This window comes from Euleptes europaea, chromosome 6, assembly GCF_029931775.1.
Source record: "Euleptes europaea isolate rEulEur1 chromosome 6, rEulEur1.hap1, whole genome shotgun sequence".
In the NCBI taxonomy this organism is placed as follows: Eukaryota; Metazoa; Chordata; class Lepidosauria; order Squamata; family Sphaerodactylidae; genus Euleptes; species Euleptes europaea.
This window is the reverse complement of record NC_079317.1, coordinates 33,801,930-33,824,376: the sequence shown is the minus strand read 5'-3', so window position 1 is coordinate 33,824,376 and position 22,447 is coordinate 33,801,930. Positions and strand designations below refer to the sequence as shown.

The 22,447-nt window shown below is 44.9% G+C and overlaps 2 protein-coding genes across 2 annotated transcripts in view; one reads left to right on the top strand and one right to left on the bottom strand.

Annotated features, from left to right (window-relative positions):
* LOC130479078 (metallothionein) overlaps positions 1–22,447 on the top strand; it is a 118,900-nt gene that overhangs the window by 53,001 nt on the left and 43,452 nt on the right. The gene's annotated exons all lie outside the window — the stretch shown is intronic.
* ALKBH1 (alkB homolog 1, histone H2A dioxygenase) lies at positions 405–22,401 on the bottom strand. Its single transcript, XM_056851385.1, has 6 exons — positions 22,270–22,401; positions 15,754–15,862; positions 9,751–9,913; positions 3,059–3,149; positions 2,034–2,227; positions 405–838 (listed from the first exon to the last, which is right to left on the bottom strand). Exons 1-6 carry the CDS (start codon positions 22,399–22,401, stop codon positions 415–417), a joined length of 1,113 nt encoding a protein of 370 aa, XP_056707363.1. The 3' UTR covers positions 405–414.

Genomic DNA, 22,447 nt, shown 5'->3' with positions numbered 1-22,447 from the left:
TCTCAATCACAACCCCCTTCTGCTGTTTCCCTTGCCTCTTACCCTCAGGAGGCCTTTTCCCTCCCCCACCCCAACAATCATGGCTGACCCTACGCAGGTGCGAAGGTGAGGCTGCTTAGGTCCCTTCTTAGGCCAGGCCAAGTGGGCTGGGATCTTCTCCTGGGCCCACTGGCAAGCTAATCTCCAGGCCTGCTGCACTGCTGGACAATGCGCCTCCTGCAGCTGTTCTGGATGAGACAGCAATGGGGGCACCAACCATGACTTCTTCTCCCACAGACTGCTCAGCTGTGCATCGTCTCCAAGCCCCTTCACTGGCATCTCTGGCCCTCCCTGGGTCCAAGTGAGTGGCTGTAGGTTGGGCTGGGCCTCACAGTGGGCCACCATTGGGGGAAATCAGAAGGCTTCTAGGTGGTCTCAGCTGTCTGGATCAGGTTTGTGCCTTTTAATTTCACTGTTCTCTTCATGATAGGAATATTTGGAAAGAACATCCAGTTTGTTCTCCACCCCAGATTCAGTTGGGAAGCTCTGGCCTTCAGCCAGAACTTGCCTGATGGTCATGTTGATTCGGGATCCTTGCAAATATTTAGCACAGACTTGCCAATCATCTTGGGAGCAGGGCTCAATAATCGAGTCTACAGGAAGGTCAGCAGGCAGAGGCAGCTCCAGGCAGGAAGGCAGAAGTTTCCCCTCGAGATTGGGCAGAACTCTGGGAACAGCATGGTATAGCAGGCGGCTGAATCCAGACATGACCATCATGTCCCCACTATGTATAAACATGGCCACAGGGGCTTCCTCTCGTTTCAGCCCCCCCAACAAAAATATGGATGACTGTCCGAAACTGAAGGGAAAAAGAAGAGAAAGGTTGAGAAGTTAGTTAGCAAAGTTATAGCTACATAAAAATATGGTAAGACTTATCAGTATTATTCCTTTTAATACATTAGACAAAAATCGAGTTACTGCCAGGTGTATGCCATGTCGATTCTTATTTTTGCAATGTAATTATTTTCGTATAATCTTAGAGCAAAGGACTTTCCACTCCTTATCCTGTTCCTTTTCATATTCAACCCTAAAACTATGAGAAGTAATTAAGTGCATAAAAGTCTGGGTGGTCTGAATGGCTGAGTCAAAGTAACTCTTGGGGCTAAACCACATTATAACACACAGTCAAATGTAGCTTGTGCCAAATGTTTAATCTGTGATGAAATGCAGCCACAGAAGCTATAATCTAAAGCATGAAACTAGCATGTATATGTGGGGGACGTCTTAACCCTTCCTCCTCCAAAGGTTTCTTCACTGAAAATCATCTCTCCAAGCGGATTCCACCAGAGGAAAATAAATGTTTATCTTTTTCCATATAAAGCATTAAACTAAAAGGTTAAGAGGTCCCAACACCCTGTACTGGTCTTCTATTTTAGATATGCATTAAAAGAAAAAAGAGAGCTGGGCAAATACATATATTGAGCACCACATATAGTTTGCCTCTTACTGTTCAGACAAGCAACCCAATGCAAAAGCAAATGGCAGGATAAAGGTCAGTAAGGGGCAATAGAGAGGATTCCATATTTCTCCATGTGACCTAACCTGCCTCATTGGAGAACAGGATACAAACAAATAAAGCCCCCCTACTCTTAGCAATCTAGCCATGCTCAAACTCTGGGCTGTTACTGTGCTGTTGCCCATAATTATGAACTCATCGGGTTAGATCCAGCTAGCTTTTTCTCTTGATCTCGCCCAGTTCCCCTTCTTCCTACAGCCTCCTCCCACATGGCTTTTGTACATACATGTCCCACGATCCCCACTATAGCCTTTCTGTGGTGGTCAAACAGGACTCCCTCCATACCTTTTCACTAGTCGAAAAAATGGTTGGATCCAACCCAGCATTTGATCAACCATTTACATGTCCAAAAGTGAAAAGTTTACATGTCCCACAAAAAGGTTTGATCTTCTACAACTTAAAAGAGATGTGCCTTGGATGGAAGATAAACAGGCATGCCTTTCTTTTTACAATGCACAAAATTCTTTGTACAGCTCACCTGAATGATAGAAGGGGTTGAGAATGATCCAGCTCAGACTCATCCACATGAATCCCCAGAGAAGAATCTAAGTGATAGTAATTCAGGATCCCTGCTTCTGCTTGGAAGCCTGGAAACCCACAAGCTTCAGCCACTTGCTTCGAAAGGAAAGCCAGGTCAGATGGAAAGGGCGTACAGTGATCAGCTGAGTATTTCTGGGGATGAGAAATAGGAAGGAATAGCTGAGGAAACGAAATTGGAATAACAAAGCCTGCCTACAAATACATCCAACAGTCACTCAAAAGGGATGACCTCAAGGGACTTAAAAGGCAACATTTGCTGACAACTTCTGAAATTCTCAATCCTTCTCCAAGGCTAGTCAAAAATTAAGTGGTGTCTAATGTATCTGGATCCGCAGAAACACCTGTGTGAAATACATGCTCTCTGGGGACCGAATTTCTCCTGTGACTGTGAACAAGCAGGTTAGTTAGTGCCAGCTGTTGTGATGGTGATTTTTTTGAACAATGTCACAAAAGCAAAACAGGCATTCAGTATATTGTACAGGACAGCTAATGAACAGTTTTTAGACTAGAAAAAACTTCTCGTTATATTGCCTCTTTCCGGTCTTTCCCATCTATACATAAACCCAACCATCCTTCAACTATAATCCCGCTCTGCTAGATGTTTCTGATGAGAAGACTGGGATTAAATAGCTTGGATTTCTTATTAGAGCCATACAATAAGCAGCTCATCCTGTTCCGATAAGGCTGCAACTCATTTGGTTAAGCGTGTCTGCGGGATGCTGATAGACGAGACTTCCTCACTCTACCTCAGGTTTGCAATCTGATTTAGAAAGGCTATTCTGGCTTCAAATAGCTTCAGGAGTCCATGATGTCTGCAGCAAGAAGACTGGACTGCAGGCTCTAGGCTTAAAGTTCCAAACCACGCCAAGAATAAATTCAACCAATACCAGCTATCACAGAGTGTTACATATTGCTAAGAGGATCTGTTGGCCAATATACGGTAACCTGTCTCCCCTCAAATACCTTGGTATTCCAGTTATAATGGTATCCCAAAGTCACCCAGCGCAGCTTCTCCAGTAAACATTTTGGCTCTCGTTTGCTGGAACTTTTGTTTCTAGAAACATTTAAAACAAAATGTCAAAAAAGCAGCTTTGCTTATGAGACAGGATCTGCAACTGCTTCCTACAGAAATCCCAGTTCCTGAAACAGCTCAAACAAACCCCATTCATGAAAAGCTTGGTTCCTGTAATTTGCACAAATGGCAGTGAAATAACGGACAGTTGGTTTTGCATTTTCAGAGATGGATCTGATGATAAAAACATAAAAAGGGAGAATGCAGTGAGCTGAAGGATCAGTTTCAGAGGGAAATTGGAAGGACTAAATATTGAAAGCTCAAACCACAGCTAAAGGAAGAGGAGCATAGTCATCTGTAAAACTTCTAGGGTACAGTCAACTCACAGAATTTAGTTAGGAAAAGTGAGGCAGAACTATGAAAGGAAAATTAACAGGCAGAAGCTGTACCAACTTTCCTTCAACTGCCAGGTGAAGCAGAAGAACCGTAACAGGAGCATGGGGATATTTACGGGCGGAGTCAAAGTTTAATCCAGACAAAACAAGATGGTGATGGGGACAGACACTGTAGGAAGGGGAAATGCTGGTTCTAAATGGGACTACACTCTCCCAGAAGGATCAGATTTGTGATTTGGGGATGGTTTTGGTTCCAAATGTTGCTTTTGAAACCCCAGATAGTGGCTGTGTCCAGGGGTGCTTTTGGCAGATTTGTCAGCTTTGCCTACTATTATACAAGAGAGATGGCCGCTGTCATCTATATCGTGATCACTTTCCAATCAGACTGTTGCAAGGTGCTCTGTGCAGGTCTACTCTGTAAGTGTCTGAAAACTTCAGCTGATACAAAATTATGTCCCCTGCCATTATCAGGCATAAAGAGTGTCCTTAACAATAGTGCTCCACAAACTTTACTGGTTGCCAGGTTTTGCAAACCTGATTCAAAGTGCAGGTTTCAACCTTTAACACATTAAACAATCTGAGCCCAGCATACCTGAGCAAGTATCTATTCCCATACACATTTCCCATCTCTTAAGATCTGCTGACAAGGCTCTCACCAGATGCAAGGCCTTGTCAGTAAGTTTCAGTAGTTGTAAAATTCTTCCCCTGTGGAAGCACTCCTGCCTTATTTAGGAGGCAGATGAAGACTTGTTTATTCCACAAGGTCTTTGATGGTTTTTATTGGAAGTCTGATTTGAATACGGGTGCAGGGGAGATGATATGTATTTCTTGTTGTTATTACAATTTTATTAACCACTTTGAACACTGTACAAATGGTATAAAATAGTGTACATGCACACACACAATTTCCATGGCTGGGAAATATATAAATCTGTAATAGGTTCCAAGGAGTAGCTGACAATTTTGCTCAGAAAACATCCTATGGAAAACCAAGTTGCTCTTACTAATGAAAATTATGGTCCGTCTTGAAACATCTATGCATCAAGAGTAACTGACATCTATTCCATGGTTCACTGGCTAATATGTACTGGATTTCATGATATAGATAGGATGTGAGATCATGCCAGTGATATAACATACACAATTCATCTCACAATATAACTAATCTCTGTTACTTTTGTGCACTGATGTATCAGCTTCCCAACAACTGCTGGACTGGAGGACATGTGATGATAAAACACAAATGGTCTGTTGCTCTGAGCAGGTGAAGTCTGCACAGAATTTGGCACTCAGTACATTAAAATGATTACGTTAGTGCCCACAGTCAATGTGCCTGTCGATATTGCAGGTGTCTCCAAGAACATCAAGTTCTGATTTTTTAATTTTTGACTGCACTGTTCCCTGGAAAATTTTAATGTTTTCATGCAATTTCACAAGCCAGTGCTGTGGAGCGGATCTGATATTCCATACTGTTGAGAACAGAGCAGCAGGGAGAAGTGAAGGTCAAGACAGAAGGCCGCCGGCAAAGTGGAACAAGCGGCAGACAAAACAGTAAGGAGTTTTGCAAGCCTGGAGGTAGGATGCCCATAATTAGAATGACAGGGAGTGCAACAAAGAAAAACTGAGATGCATCTGCAGAACCTTACTACTGGTGGGCTCCTTGCAGTTGTCAAAAAAATGTGGGTTCTAAGTCAGAGCTCCCTGGGTAAAAAGGCACAAGGCAGCCTGAACCAGGCTTGGATGGCTCGAATCCTGCCTCATGAGCTCTAAGAGGTAGCCAATTAAAAGCTCTGCTGCAAACACCAAGAGATGTTTAACAGCTCATATGGGAGCCTGCAGAGTACCTGAAAATGTCCCTCTGCACCCACTCAGCTCTGCATCACCTGCTGGGATCACCTTCCTCTTCACTAAGAAATCAGTGTTGAAACAACTGTTGCCCACTGTAAACAATGACAGTTATGTTTACAAAGACAGAGCTGAATGCACTACCAAACACAGAAATACAATTATTCCTCCCCCCCCCCCATACAGCCGTGTTGCTGTTGCTTGGATACGTGCAATCATCCGACAGGATTTTCACCATACTTAGAGCCCATCCCGGGGGGGGGGGGAGGGGGACCGCAGCAGCCAGGACGGCACAGCTGAGACGCCTCCTCAGAGGCTTCATGTCCGCTGGCGAGGTGGAAAAAGCCTTTTTTCCCAAAATAAAACCTGGGGAAAAGCCTTTCTCCCCCCCATAGGTGAAAACAGGCCTGCACCACTTTAAAAGGTGGCACAGGACCGCCAGCATCCTGCAAGGCATGCCCGGAATGAAAGGGTTTTGGAAGCTGCCTAATGACAGCTCTGCCCCCTGGAATGCCCCAGGAACACCTCCCAGGATGCCAGCAAGGGGATTTGGGCCAGGTAAAAGCCAGCGGAAGGCTCCAATGACACCCGAACCCCACACTGCAGCGTGGCATCCCGAGGCCAGTGGGGGTGCCCTCTGCAGCGGCGTAAATGCCTGTTATCCCAAGATAACCGGGCACTTACCCATTGTGGGGTCACTTCATCTCCTAAGCCGACTCAGCCCCCCCTTTAGGATTGCCCAGCTTTAATCATCCACCTTCTTCAATACCAGTTTCTTCTCAGTCTCCTCATGAGTCTGAACTCGACAGTTGGCTTGCTGGCTCGCTTCTAATAGAAGTTGCCCATGCAGCACTTTGTCCCGGCACACTTTCAGGAAGCACTTAATGAAACTGCCATCATTTCTCTCAGCTATCTCACTCTACAGTATTGCTTTAATCGGAATGGGAAACAGCTGTGTATTAAATTCTCTCCTACACAGCTGCAGCAGATGAATGCCAAGCTGGAATATACCAGCCACAGTACTCTTCCCTAATCTGTGGAGTGTGCTTGCTCACCTGCTTTCTATGGTCAATTTTTACTCTACACAATCACTATAAGATGGCAGGGAAGCACTCTTGCTGGTGCCTTAGTTGGCAAGGAACTGGAGGCAGGCAATTCACTTCCTTCCCTCTCCCTGACAGATCTGATGCTACAGCAGCCAAAGGAGGATTACAACTTTGGAAGCATCTCCAATAGCAAAAGCAATTCTGATTATCCAAATTTGCTCCCTCCAGAATTGACCCCAGATACCCAAAGCCAATCCACACTGAGCTTGCACATTTGCCTATGTAGGGAAAGGGAAGAAGAGAACAGAAGGCTCCTGCCCCACCAGGTTGTCCAGGTGAACTACTAGGTTATAGGCTTTCCTTATTAGCACAAACTTAAACTAAGCAGCACCAGAGACCTGTTTCCTGAAGTGGTTCCTATGTTTAAGGAGAAAGCAATCATCAGTAGGATAGAGCAACTGCCCTATGAGGAACGACTAAAACGCTTAGGGCTGTTTAGCTTGGGAAGAAGACATGATAGATATGATAGAGGTCTATAAAATTATGTATGTTATAGAGAGAGTGGACAGGGAGAAGCTTTTCTTCCTCTCTCATAATACTAGGGGTCATCTGTTGAAGTTGGAGGGTGAGATATTCAAAACAGATAAAAGGAAGTATTTCCTCACACTCCCTGCCCCAGGATGTGGTGATAGCTGCCAACTTGGAAGGCTTTAAGAGGGGAGTAGACATGTTTATGGAGGAGAGGGGTATTCATGGCTACTAGTAAAAATGGATGCATTCTCTCCATGATCATGATGATTCTCTCCAGGATCAGAGGAGCATGCCTATTATATTAGGTGCTCTGGAACACAGGCAGGATGGTGCTGCTGCAGTTGTCTTGTTTGTGGGCTTCCTAGAGGCACCTGGTTGGTCACTGTGTGAACAGACTGCTGGACTTGATGGACCTTGGTCTGATCCAGCATGGCCTTTCTTATATTCTTAGGATAGACACAATTCCGAGCATTCCAGTGCGCATACAGTCAAAGTTCAGCACGGCCAAGCGAGAGGAATACCATACTGCTTTTATATAAGCCATAAAAGTGAGGGGGCCAACAGAATACCACCTATACACAGAAAAAGCAGGGCTGAAATTTTTTTTGGTATATACACATGTATTAGTACAAATACGTTTCACAGTTAATTGATTGATGTGATTGCACAAAAGATGGAAAAATCAAAATGAGCACCAGAGAAGGCAGAAATAATAAGACAACCTTTACTTACATTATTTTGCAAGCACCCTTCAGCCTAAATTAAAGCTTTGGTCCCTTTGTCTGACTGGATGTTCAAGAGTATCATCAAAAGCCACAGCAGAAATACAACACATTAGGTAAATTCATTCTTATGCTATGGACATGGGATCTGGAAGAACCAGAGTGTTAGACCAGGATCTGGGTGACCAAGGTGAAAATCTCTGCTCTACCATGGAAGCTCACTAGGTAACCTTGGGCCAGTCACTCCCTCAACATAGCCTACCTCACAGGTTGCGATAAAATGGAGGAGAGAAGAATGAAGTTGTAAGTCATGTTGTGTTCCACTGGGGGGAGAAAAGCAGGGCATAAACATCTAAATAAACAAGTCTCCAGCACTGCTTGCACAGAACAGTCCCCCCCAGCCAGTGCCTTAAATGCACCTTGAAAAAATCCTCAGAGAGATTAAGCAGAAGCTACATTGAAGGCATTTTGTTTACATGGCAGAGCTGAGTCTTTCAACCACCTGCATGATTATTCTCTCCATTCTCTCCCCCTCACTGCTATTGGCCTATGTCAACTTATGCAAGAAAATGTTATTCCCACATAAAGGCTTTGTTTCCATCTACACAGAAGTAAAACAAAACACAAATGTTTCAAAATATTTAAAAATCCATTGTTTAGAGTTGTTCAGATAAACTTGGTAGGCACTGGAAGAAAGAGAGCAACCCTTTCACCTGTGGCACTGCTAGCCACTTGAAATCCAGCCAACAAGAATGAATAAACTGGAGAGAAGAGCAAAAGACTTCTCAGATAAAATATTTTAAAACACTCATGCAAGAGAGTGAAACGCATATTCAAAATCTCTTTTGCTTAGATATAACAATCCACAAGGTCTGAATTCCAAGAATAGAAAAACGAACACATAAGCCATTGCTGCTGTCACAATCAGTTACTTCAAAGGACAGGCTCTTGTATTGGATGGAAGGGAACAGAGAACTTATTAACTAAGACAAAGCTGCCTCTTGAATTTAATACACTGACAATCCAATCCTAAGAATTACACCCTTCTAAGAGTAGTGACTTCAATGAATTTAGAAGTCTGTAACGCTTGTAAGGATTATGCTCTGAAATCCATAACTGGCCTTCCATCATCATCCAGAGTTTCCTTCTAACAGGTGCACTGAAAGAAAGTCTCAGCCGCAATATGTTGCTCAGTGTTCTTTGCCCACCACCATCCTTATTCCTCTATCACAGTGTCTCCAGCTCTGCCAAAAAGATCTGAGATTGGGCTTCTAGATCCATTAATGTGAGGCTTGATCTCATTCCTCTAAGGCAGGGTGTGTGGACGTGGAGGAAACAGTCCCTGGGTTTGTTTGTATTTTGGTGCTTGTTTTACATTGTTTCCCTGCCTCATGACATCGCATTCTAGCTTGGATTTAATTTTAGATTCTTGCTCTGATAGCAGGTCTACATGTCTGCAGGCACAATGCTTGTTTCCCCACTACTCAACAGTGGTTTTCCTAAGAGTCTGTGTTCACAGTATTCCTCCAACTAAAGAGGGATTCTGTCATTTGCACTCAATGGCTGGGATTTAAAGAGCTCTGCACATAAGCAGAAAGCATTTCCACATGCACACAAAGCATTGCTGATGTCTCCCTGACCTCCTACCCCCACTACACTGAGTATAACTCCAGAATCCTGGATGCTCACAGTCTGGGTTTTTTTTTGGGGGGGGGCACAGGGCTGTAGCAGGAAGGGTGACTAGAAAGTCCTGGTGAATCTTTTGGATCTTAGTCTATGATACACAATATATAATGCAAACTACTATCGAGAAATATGTTTTTATTCAAAATATTGTAACCTATTAAGAAACATATTTTTTGTACTTTTTGAAGTACCATTTTACCCAATTTAGAAAACCTTGGTACCCTCACACTTTTTAAAATTCCACTTTCTCATAGTACATTGGTTTATTTGTACTCACAGCAAATTTCCTAAAAGCCCATTTTAACAATAAGTGACTGACATACCCGAGGCCACTGTAAATGTTCATAGCCTTAACCTATAATTCCTCAATCTAGTCAACACCTTATCAGTTGTGCTCTTTTCCCTTCCCCTAACTTACCGCAGCTGCTGCCGACTCTTTCCCCAAAGATCTGTGGTCTCCTTAGAAGACATGTGCATATCCAGATTGCACACGTTAGGTTTCTGGGTGTATTGCTTGAGACACTGTTTCACCCAGTGGCGCTGGCAGCCTGGAAGGAACGGGTTTGGGATAAATATAAACCCTAGATAAAAAGAGGGATAGGTGGGGAAGAGAAGAGAAAGCATAGTTAGAAATATAGCCTTGGATACTCACCGTGAGGGCTTATTCTCCTCTGAGGCGAAGGGCATCCTGAGCTGCGGGTTGTTTTCCTCTCCATCCGGGTAGGCAGGACTGAAAAAACTTTTGACTTCCTGTATCCCTTGGAGGGAAAACAGCCTGAGGAAGCCAATTACCGTCTGTACTAGCTAGGTTAACAGCAACAAGAACAAACTTGCAAACGATAAAAACTTGGAATAACTTTAACATGTAATGAAACCACAAAGGAGGAAATGAAATTCTATCCTATGAACAATAAGACTGCAGGCGTTAAAACTGAGAGTTGGTAAGTATGACTGCCTGCTTGTTTGCATATGCAAAGTGCGTCTAACTGAGGTGAGTATTTGATTCAGTATAAGAAGGGAGGGGCAGGATGCCCTTCGCCTCAGAGGAGAATAAGCCCTCACGGTGAGTATCCAAGGCTATATTCTCCCCTGAGGCAAGGGCATCCTGAGCTGCGGGACCTAGAAGAGCTCCCAATCGGATGGGACAGTAGATTATTCAACAACATTTTACAGAACCCTACGACCAAAGGCCGCTTGGGCCGAGGACCAGGAATGGATTCTATAGTGCTTTACAAATGTAGAGATTGAGGACCAGGTGGCGGACCGACAAATCTCCTCCACCGGGGCCTGTTTATTGAATGCAGCTGTAGTGGCTGTGCTTCTAAGGGAGTGTGCCGTAATGCCCTTTGGCACAGGCTTGCCAGTTAGTCTGTAGGCTTCAGTTATACAAGTCTTGTGTAACTGATGGCAGCAGCTGACATTCTTTGCCCTTTGTTGGGATTTGAAATCCCTACAAACATGAAGTCGGATTTTCTAATGCTGGCGGTACGATCAATAAAGATGCGGATAGCCCTTCTTAAGTCTAAAGTATGTCATGATGCTTCCCTAGGACCATTTGGTTTGGGGCAGAAGGAAGGGAGGTTGATTTCCTGAGATCTGTGGAAGCGCGAATCTACTTTCGGCTGAAAAGTGGGATCGGGGATTAGAACGACCCTATCCTTATGGAAGACGCATAGGCCTTCCCTAATAGACAAAGCCCTTAGTTCGGATACCCTCCTAGCGGATGTTATTGCTGTAAGGAACAGCACCTTCATGCGAAGGTATCTCATTGAAACTGTTCTGAGGGGCTCGAAGGGAGGGCCAGTGAGAGCTTTCAGAACTAGGTTGAGGTTCCATGTGGGGAACCTGTGTATGATAGGGGGTTGAGTTTGAGAGACCCCTTTTAAGAAGGCCGAAATGTGTCTATGTTGTGCCGTGGGACACCCTTCTGAAAAAGGGATCACTGTGGAAATGGCAGCCACCTGTCTCCTCAAGGTAGAGGCCTTGAGGTTTTGATGGACCCCTTCTTGCAGGAACTCCAATATTCGAGGTATGCCTGGGTATACTGGATCGAACTTCTTTCTCCTGGCCCATCGGACAAAGGCCTTCCAGGATGCATTATATATGCGGTGGGTGGACGGCCGTCGAGCTTCTATTATTGTATTGACCACTTCATTGGAGTACCCAAGGTCTAAGAGAGCCCTCCTCTCAAGTGCCAGGCGGTCAGACAGAACCATTGTGGGTCCGGGTGAATTATGGGACCCTGGCGGAGAGTGGACAAAGTCGCTGGGATTAGCCAAGGGTCTTGGCAGGACATGCGTTTGAGGGTCACGAACCACGGTCTCCGTGGCCAGTAGGAAGCTATTAGGATTACTTCGGCTCTGGTTTGATGGATTTTCCGTAGAACTTTTGGAAGAATGGGAATTGGAGGGAATGCGTACAGGAGCCCCTTGGGCCATGGACTGAGAAGGGCATCTGTGCCTTCTGCCCTTGGATGGGAGTACCTGGAGAAGAATCTGGGAAGCTTGTGATTTAAAGCGGAAGTGAACAAATCTACGGAAGGGGTACCAAATAGTTCTGTAAGCTGATGAAATGCCTCCTGATCCAATTCCCATTCTCCTTCGTCTACGCACTGGCGACTTAACCAGTCGGCTTGGAGGTTGAGGGCTCCCCTGATGTGTTCTGCTCGAATTGAAGGGACATTGGCCTGGGCCCAGGTGAAAATCGCTATCGCTTCCCCGTGAAGGGAGGAGGACTTGGAGCCGCCCTGTTTGTTGATATGGGCATTTGTTGAAATATTGTCTGTTCTTATAAGAACATGGTGATTCCTGACTATGTTTGTGAACTTCCAAAGGGCCAGTTTCACCGCCCTGAGCTCCAATAAGTTGATGTGGAGTTGTGCCTCCTGCTGTGACTAGAGCCCTTGGGCTATCTGGTCGCCCAGAGTAGCCCCCCAGCCTGTTAGGCTGGCGTCTGTGAATATTTGGATAGGATCTTGGTGAATGTATTGAGTGGATTTGCGTAGATTGGAAGGGTTGGCCCACCAGAGAAGGCTGTGGCTGACTTTGGGAGGAATAGAGATTCTTTTGATCTTTTTTCGTGTGATGTCTAGTTGGTATGGGCGGAGAAGCCACTGTAATGGGCGGGAATGGAACCGTGCCCATGGGACTATTGCGATGCAAGATATCATGTGGCCCAACAGGGCCGCTAGGGACATGAGCATGGCGGTCTTTGACTTTGTTGTGTTGCGGGCCAAAGATGTCAGTTTGTTTATCCTTTCCTGGGGAAGAGACAAGGAATTGTCTTTTGAATTGATTTTGGCTCCCAGGTGTGTCATCGACTGCGATGGGCACAAGGAGCTCTTGTTGAAATTTACAAGGAACCCGTGTTCCTGGAGAACCTGGAGTACTCTTTCTGTGTGTACGCGGGATAGGTCTGGTGTCGGAGCACAGATCAGGATGTCGTCCAGGTACGGATGTACCTGGATTCCCTCCTGTCTGATGCTTGCGATGATGGTTACCAACGTCTTCGTGAAGACCCTCGAAGCGGAGGTCAGGCCGAATGGCAGGGCTCTGAATTGGTAGTGTTTGTTGCCATAGGCGAATCTGAGGAAAGGCCTGTGTAATGGGTGGATTGGGATGTGGAGGTAGGCCTCCGTTAGGTTCACGGCTGTCATGAAGGTGCCAGGGAGTAAAGATTCCACTATTGATTTTACCGTTTCCATTCGGAAATGTCTGTGAGCCATCCTCCTGTTGATGTATTTTAAATCAAGGATGGCCCTCCAGTCCCCGTTCTTCTTTGGAACTGTGAAGAAAATGGAATATACTCCCTGGCCCTTCTGATGGCTGGGCACAGGCTCTATGGCTTTGATGTGGGTGAGATGTTGGATGGCTGTTAGTGTCCTTGAGTGTTTCCCCTTCTTGAAGGAAATTGGGGAACGTATGAAGCGGTCCCTGGGCTGGGAAGAGAATTCCAGCAGATAACCATTGGCTATAATTTGTGACACCCATTTGTCCGGGTTGGACATAGCCCACCTTGTTGTGAAGTACCGTAGTCTCCCCCCCACCTGGATGTGACTGGCGTCACTGAGTGGTATTCTTTGAGAACCGTTCCCCTTTGTCTGTTCTGGGCTGGAACCCTTGAGGTCTGGAGAACCTGCCTCCCCTACGAAAGGATCTGGTATTGCTCCAGGATCCCCTATTTGATATCCAAGAACCTCTCCTATAGTCGGTTCTGAATCTGGGTGTGAATTTGGAGGAACGAAAGGAAGGGAATGAGGAGGGGCGATGGTCCTTTTTGAGTTGCGTAGGCAGAACTTGTTTTTTGTCTTTTGTCTCTACAAGAATACTGTCCAGTTTCTCACCAAAGAGACGACCCTCCTTAACAGGGTATGCCATGAGGGTAGTTTTAGCCTTAAAGTCGGCTGGCCAGGCCCTCAGCCAAAAGCCCCGTCTAATTGAAGTAACTGATGCCATTGATCTTGCCACTGAGGACATGGTATCGAGGGACGCATCAGCCATCAATGTTATGGCGTTGTGAACCCTTTCAAGACCCCCGATGGCCCTTAGACTATCTTCTGGAACGAGCTGGATAATCTTTTTTATCCATAAGTAAGAGGCCCTGGCGAAGATGGAGGTGGTGGCACTGGCCTGGATAGCCATAGCAGATGCCTCGTGAGCCTTTCTTGCGTAATATTCCAACTTTCTGTCAAGTTGGTCTCTCAATGATCCCACCCCGTCTTCTGGGACCAAACCAGGTGACTGAAGGTCCAGGACTGGGGCGTCTACCAAAGGGAGTTTAAGCATAGGCATGGCGTGTGGTGCAAGATTGTATAGTTTCCTGATGTTAGGGGGCAGTTGCCTATTAGGTACTGGACGTTCCCATTCATCTCTAACTGCATTGACAAAAAAATCCGGAAATGGGACAGAATTAGTGGTTGGTTTTGGTCTAGGAAAGCATTCCTTGACACCTTTTTTCCACTTAGACTTGGGCTCATCAGGTTGGTCAGTATCCTCATTAAGATCAAGGGCAAGAATAGCCTTGGACAAGAGGGCCTGATAATCCTCCCCCGAGAAGAGCCTGTTATGCTGGTCTGCCTCTTGAGGGGGATCTTCATCTGAATCAAATTCGCCTTCCTCTTTGTCTTCGTCCTCACAGTCTACAGAGGAGATAGGGGATTTGGAACTCTCTGCTTGAGTTTGCCTAACCTCAGAAAGGTTAGCTTTCATGGCAGCTTTAGTGGGCCATGCAGTGTTTCTGGCACTAGAGGGCGTATTGGGAACATAGGCTGCTGCATTAGAGGCAGAGGCTGTTGCATTAGAGGCCGAGGTTTGACTAGGAGGGGGCAAAAGGTGGGGGCCCAAACCCATGGATAGAGGGAGGCGAGTTTGGTAGGACTGGAAGGCCTGCCATTGACGTTGTAGGGCATAATTAATTAACTCGTCCGCATTCTGCCAAGAAATAAAATGGCTGGCCTCCGCCGCCTGAGGGGGGGGGGGTTGCCAACTCCCGCCGGGAATAGTCCCGTTGCCGCCTGATTACCAGATCCCGTTGAGGAGGGTGCAGACTGCGCTGCCGTCTCTGGCGATTCCTGCGCTCCGTGGGGTAGCGCTGAAGTCCTTGGGGAAGAGTCGGGAGATTTACGCCCGGCTTTCCGCCCGGCGCAAAGTATAGCAGCGCGCCTCCGCTTCCTAGTGCCCGGCTGCGGCGGCGCGGCTTTTCACGCCTTTTTGTTCTTGATCTGAGTCATGGATGTTTCTGCTGAAAGGGTCTCTCTCGGTTCGGCTGAGCTCCCTAATGGTCCAACTGAGTGGCCGTTGGGAGAACCGGAGCCCTTGGGAATGGCTTGGACCAATCCCCTCTGGTAATCCTTCTCTGAGAGAAGGTCGTCTTCCCTCACTAAAATGGCGTCGGCCATTTTGAAAGAAAACTAAGTCCCCTGTGGGAAAGAAAAGGACGAGAGGGAGGGCTAGGGAAGGGAGAGAGGAGCGGGCTGAGAATGAGAACAAGAGGAGAGAGAGAACACACGAAGGAAGGAAGAAAACAGAGACAGGTAATCTATTTCTAAATTAGTCCTACTAGAGTCTTGGCACGGAGCTGTGCGAAGTAGCCTGCTCTACCCGGATAGGCAGGACGGAAACTGGCTTCCTCAGGCTGTTTTCCCGCCAAGGGATACAGGAAGTCAAAAGTTTTTTCAGTCCTGCCTACCCGGATGGAGAGGAAAACAACCCGCAGCTCAGGATGCCCTTGCCTCAGGGGAGAATAACATGACATGCAAACTTGGTATCAGTTGACTTAACCAGTGTTTTTGGACAAAACTTGGAATATAAAAAGTTGCAAATATTATACCAGTTTCTCAGACAGAAAAAAATGACAGGTTGAGGGAAACCAACACACAAAGGAAGTACTTTTTGTGTCTTGCTTGATATCCAAAGACACTCACCTGGATAATTAGCCAGACCATAGGCTTTCCACACACTAACTGGCTTCAACCCTGCTCTGTAGGCATCTTGATCGCTTATTGAAGAAAGAACAAGGGGAGAACTGACCACCTGGCAGAAGAAAATCAGGCATCAGACATGAGGTCAAGAGTGCATAAATTTGTGCTTGCCCCCCGTTCTTCACCGGGGGGGGGGGCAGGCAGGATCTTGACTGTAAAGTCACAATAAAGTTTTGGAGTCTTACAGCTCAATCCTAACTCAATCCTAACTGGGTGTGTGTGTGTGAACTGGATTAGGAGTCGGCATGATCCCAGTGCCAGTGTTAGTACCATTTGCTCCGACTAAACTAGGATTAATGACGGCACAGGGCCACTTATGCTGGCTCTGAGGATCAGCACAAGTGCTACAGAAGCCTTGCTGGCAGCTTTTTCCCAGCACAAGGGCTTGTGCTGGAGTCAAAGGGGCGTTCCTGGGGGCGGAGCTGGCTTTAGTGAGCTCCCAAAGGGAACACCCCCTTTAGCAGGCACCAAGTTACGCCTGCAAAAAGGCAGGCGTGGCCCTGTGAAACCCTAAGGAGGAGTTTCGTTAAACCCTATGGTTTTGTTAAAATTATCTTTTTGCCTTCCTTTTTTGGGCCGGGAAGCTGCTTAGGAGGTGGTGTGGCTGTGCTGTCCCTGGGAGCTTCTTAACCCCCCCCTTAGGATTGCTCTTAGGAGGCGGCAAACCCCTCCTCCTCCCCATCTCTGCTCTGGATAAGCAAGGGGCAACAGTTTGTCCCTATCACACTAAGCTCTCCCAGGCTGCTTTCCAAACCTCTCTCCTACCCCACCCTGTTCCCGAGCCTGGTCGGCATCTCCAAGACCTTGTGCTGAGTTTAGAACAGGTCAAAAAAGCAGTAAGATGCCTTGCCTTCCCAAAATCAGAGCTTGGAAGAAAGTCTGGTTCCCCCCGACCACAAAGATTTTTTTTTACAATGTGCTTTTTAATAGTCAACTGATGAATGTATTTGTAAATCCATCCACCAAAATGAGTGCAATCTATCAAAAACTAATTTTGACTACGTCTCATTGAAATAAAGGGGACTTAACATTATTTGTATTGTGGCCATGTCCCAAACCAATACTTGTGGAGTGTGCCCACTGTCTATAGTGATGCTGCCAGAAGTCTACCAGCTTGTAAGACACCAAGAGTTTAGAAGCATATGACACATACAGAATTTTCAGTTTTTCAAAGGCGTATAGCATTTGTTTTCATCTCAGGAGAACTGTCGGGTATCAGACAATAAAACGAAATTGCTTCTTTGGACCTGTGAGGGTTTTCATGGCACATTTTATTTCTTGATTCAGTAGGCTGTGAGATACTGAAACCCGAAACAGCAATGTTCTGACAAATAGCTCGCTTTTCTCCTTGCACCATAATTCTGACATGATGTATGATAATGGCTATTAACACAGGAACTGCTAGAGCTACCGCATTTTATAGCCTGTGACAGGCTAGAATCCCAATTTCAGACGGCATAATACATTAATTTCTAACCCCCAGTAGATATGTGATTTTAATTGAAATTACAAACTATGCTGAAGAAATAAGAGGGTAATCATAATTACGAAATCACAAGGTCTGAAGTGCTGCTTTCTGTGACAGAAATTCTCCTTGGGAGGGCTGTAATTACACTGCATTCATTACAGTATTAACCAAGGACCAGTAAACCTGTCTACGCACCGGTGCTAGTCAGAAATTGTTAATACCTAGTAGTCACTTTTAATATTTTATTCTTAATGGAATAAAAGGGATCTTTTGTTATTGAAGACAGCATCAATCCTGCCACCCTGAAAATGTCACCTGTATTGCTAATTTTTTCCTCTGTAGTTAATTCCTAAACAGACAGTGGAGAACGTGGGTAAAAAGTAATAGGCAAGACAGAATATTTCTTTCTGGAACAGGTCTGATAACAATGCAAGCGTTATTTTTTCCCAGAGTCGGAAAACAGAACACACAACAGATTAGTCTAGTCCCTAGGATGCACTACAAGTTTCCAGACACTGTGCAGCTACGCAGAGTTTCTCACCAGGACTGTTTGCTAAACATCAAGATGCTTCATGGTTCAGAAGATCAAGACCTAGAAATTTGTTTGCTACCAATAAGAAAGGTGAAAATCAGAGACATTGCAGGTGCACCAAACAACTGCATATGCCAAGAGACAGGGCTCTCTTTACAGGACAGTGAAAGACACCAGATTAAAATTACCTAAGAGTCACTGCAAACAACAACCACAACCACAATAGTATTGCAGTAATACAGAACAATGGATAATCTGTGATAAGAACATTCACCAGCACTAGAGGAATCAATGAGTTCCAAAGTTCTGTTGTCATTCTTCAAAGACAAGGAAAAACGTTTTAAATCAAGTACGGTATATGTTATTTTCTATAAGCATTCAAGGAACCTGAGATTTTACAATATCTCCCCTGTGGGGCTTCAACTCCTTTGCCCCAATCTGATGCTGGAGATCCTTGTGCTGTGCACATAGGCTGGCTACAGCTGATATGCATCTGGATGCACATCCCCCATCTGCACTGTGATGCTCACTGAGGCACCACTGAACTGGCTACATGAGTCTTCTGAGAGGCACAGAGCTATCAGGCGCTATACTAACTAGTTGCATATGAGTAACATTTGATCAACTTCAGCTTCTTTTTATCTGGAACATGTTCTAATTGTTTTTCAGAAGTGTGGCAGTCGGTTCCAGCAAAATGACTGAGCCCTCTGGGTTTTTCATGACTAACAGGTTACTGTAACATCAGTTTTCATAGCAAAAAACCTTTGATCAGATCAGATGCATCTGACGAAGGAGGCTCCAGCCTACAAAGGCTATAAACTAGTGTTTAACAAGCCATAAGAGTCTGTTGTATTATATTTGTTCCTACTTTACACTTTCATTTCCAGTACTAGCTTTTAAAATTTATCCATCTTAGAGGAAGTATGTAAAAAAAAGGGCAATGGTTTATATAAGTGCACTGCTTCTAAAAATTATTATGCACAGATGGGACAAGGCTGCTTTCCTGAATAGCAATACTGAGTGTGGGAGGAGGCACTAGTCCCCCCATAATACTCTAACAACTATACAACACCAGCTGTCTTGAGGCTGCTTACCCCTCTCTTCTTTGATCAAAATATTTTCGTTGTCCCATATTTACAAATACGTAAGGAGGCTCTGACAGGTGAAAAGGATCTTTTACTTCTGTATGGGGGAAACAGAAATAATAGCTCCGAAGGCAGGAAACGATAGCGGTGCCCTAATTTTAGCAACTTCAGTCTTCTATGACATGGCTTGATAAATCTTAATGCCAGGTCACCATGGCACCTAGAAATTGAAATTTCTGGGCTTGTTTCTAGAGCCAAAGAAAATCTGTCAAGGCCTGCTCTAGGGCAAGATTTCACTTGTTCTCAATGGTGATCCCTTCTCTGTGAAACTATCTTCTAGAAGAGGTTTGTACTGTAGGGCAACCTCCTTACAACTTCCCAAGGGCCTATCCAGAATAACATCTGGCTCTTGAACTCTTTTCAAATGAGGGTTGGTTTTTGAACTCTGTGTACTTTTGCACTATTGGACATAGAGATGCAACATTTTTAAAAATTGTAAAGCCATATGGAAGAATCTGTCTCTTCCCCTTTTTGTGGGGAAAGGAAAATGTGGCAAAAACTGAAATATATGCAGTACTTCCTTATCCAACCAAAGCAATAAAATAAACTTAAACACATAAAATACATAATTTATAACTTTGCATACAAAGATGTACTGTTTGGCATATTTGTGAATTGGTCTTTGTTTTCTACCAGCAAAATTGTGATTACACCCAGTATCAGAGACAGTACTGCAAAGCTGCAACCTATGCTATCACAGCACGTATATCTTAGTTTTTTGCCATCAGAAAAGTAGGGAAAATTGAAAATAAAAACCACAAATATTATAGCAAAAAAAGAAAACATATCATTTTGTCATTTGCTATTTGAATGCCATTCCTCCAGTTTGAAGAGATCCTTTTGGAGCTCTTCACAGTCTGATTTTGTTTTAACCACCCTAAATAAATTGGTGTCATCTGCAAACTTGGCCACCTCACTGTTCACCCCCAACTCCAGGACCTTGATGAACAGGTTGAAAAGTACTGGTCCTAACACAGATCCATGAGGGACCCCACTGCTCACATCCTTCCATTGTGAGAACTGACCATTTAGTCCTACTCTCTGCTTCCTATTTTTCAGCCAGCTCTCAATCCATAAGAGGACTCTCCCCCTACGCTCTGTTACAACACCTTCATTCATCTGAGCAGGGCCTTCTACAGGTGCCAACCTGCATATGGGCAAAATAATCAACTTCTTGTACACAAGCATTCTCTGTTGTGGCCACCACCTTGAGGAATGGCCCACCTGATGAGGTCAGGAAGGTGCCACACACTCTCCTGGCTTTCCACAAACTATGCAAAACTGAATTATTCAATAGGGCCTTTTTTACGCAGATAGTATGGCTGTTTGTAACAAAACCGTTCAGAAGATACTTGGGTAAAGAGTTAGGGATGGTAGTCTAATACTACTGTGTATAGTTTGTACTGTCTTCGGCTGTGCAATTTTTCTATTGTTTAATGTGTTATGTTAATACTTGTAGTTTGCTTCAGTTCTTTCAGATTTCTGGTTGGTTCCAGGTTTCTACAAAGTAAATTCTATTGGGTGTCCCATCCTGTTGACTGCATTGACTTACTCTGTGTAATCGGCTTTGAGTCCCAGGTGAGAAAGGCAGGTTGTAAGTAATGTAAATAAATAATTACTATGCTTTGATTTTATATTGTATTGAAGGATGGGAAGAAATGGAGTATAAATTTTTAAGTAAATAAATATAACGCTGGTCTGTAAATACTGGCTTTCCACAGTGGCTCTTGGCATTTATCTGAGAAATTATTGTACCAATAAGTAAATCTAACTTAATTTTAAACTATTACTACCGAATTTTAAAGTTCAGGAAACTGCCTTGCTAGTGGGGTGTCTAACCACAACCCCATTCTTCTTTATCGGAAAGCTGCTCAGACCATCGCAGTCTGCTGGGGTGGGTGTATTTTAACATTTTATTTTATTGCTCTTTTTGCTTTACAAAAATCCTCTCTGTATTTAGTAATGATTTTGGTAGTTCACTCAGAGGAGGGGTTTCTTTTAAATATGTGAACTGTTAAAAACCATGATGCACACCCCACTAGCAAGACAGTTTCCTGAAATTCGGTAGCAATAGTGTAAAATTAAGTTAGATTTACTTATTGGTACAATAATTTCTCAGAGAAATGCCAAGAGCCATAGTGGAATGCTAGTATTTACAGACTGCGATAAATAATTACTCACAACACAACTGGTCCATGTGCTACAACTGCCTGAAGTAGAGATTCACGTAAAATCGCAGCAGCTGCTTCCATGACTAAAACAATCACAATGTGCAGGCTTTGTACTGATCACAGACCTTTCCCTGCAATCCCCACCCTGGGTCTCAAGCAAATGACAAATCATTACAAAATGTAAGGTGGAGGGTCTTCGGTATTATTGCAACCAAAGGCTAAACTTTATGGAACCTTTTAATGATTGGTTCTTGTAGGTTATCCGGGCTGTGTGGTTTTGGTATTTTCTTTCCTGACGTTTCGCCAGCAGCTGTGGCCGGCACCTTCAGAGGAGTAACACTGAAGGACAGTGTCACATTATCTTGATACTTACAGGACAATGATTAGCACATTACCTTTGATTTTTTTGCAGGACAATGATTCAGCTCAAACCCAACCCCTTTCTGACTATATATAACTCTTCCTACACACTTGACACTGAGAGACACTGTCCTTCAGTGTTACTCCTCTGAAGATGCCGGCCACAGCTGCTGGCAAAATGTCAGGAAATACCAAGACCACGGTCACACAGCCCGGATAACCTACAAGAACCAATGAACTCTGACCGTGAAAGCCTTCAACAATACTTTTAATGATTATTGCTCAAATACACATACTGATCTTATTTGCTCTGATTGTCAGACGCCTTGGACGTCGATTACCAGGCATAAAGAGCTTGAGATATTTAATGCCACTGATTTGCTAGCTATATTATATGCCCCCATGTGTATTAAACTGACACTGCTAGACGTACTGGTCCGGGGAATTTCAAGTTCAGTCGGTTATTCTGAATACCTTTTATACTTTAACTGTTTATTGCATTTTAGTGATGTGCAGAGAAAATAATCCCCCAAATTACAGTCATAAACAAGGCTGGGACTCGCAGTCCCGTAACTCGTCCTCTTCTTCTGTGGCAGCGCACCTCTCTCTGCACGAAGGTCGGAAATGCGAGCAAGGCGCGTGCTACAGTCTGGAGGGGGGGGGGCGTGTGCGAACCTGCCTGTTACTATGGAGACCTTCTGAAGTAGGCCCAGCGCCGCGAAGCAGCAGCAGCAACAACCGCTCCTGAAGGAACGGCGCTCATAGTCAGGACCTCCCCATTACCTGTCGCGCAGACGGCTTCGAGAAATCAATCACCCCCGTCAGCTCCGAGCCTTCCCACCGGCGGTAAAAGCGAAAAAGTTGCCGGAAAGCATCCTCCCCGCCTTCCCGCGCGGCCACCGTCCCCGCTGCCATTTTTGTTCGGGTGACCTTGCACGAGCTGAGCGGAAGAGGCCGTGCT

Excerpts from the sequence above, each read along its gene's own strand:
- ALKBH1 (XM_056851385.1), bottom strand. The coding sequence starts at position 22,401 with ATGGCAGCGGGGACGGTGGCCGCGCGGGAAGGCGGGGAGGATGCTTTC. Across the intron at positions 15,863-22,269 it reads CGAAGCCGTCTGCGCGACAG|GTGGTCAGTTCTCCCCTTGT; the intron begins GTAATGGGGAGG and ends TTCTTCTGCCAG. Across the intron at positions 839-2,033 it reads CAACCCCTTCTATCATTCAG|TTTCGGACAGTCATCCATAT; the intron begins GTGAGCTGTACA and ends TTTTCCCTTCAG.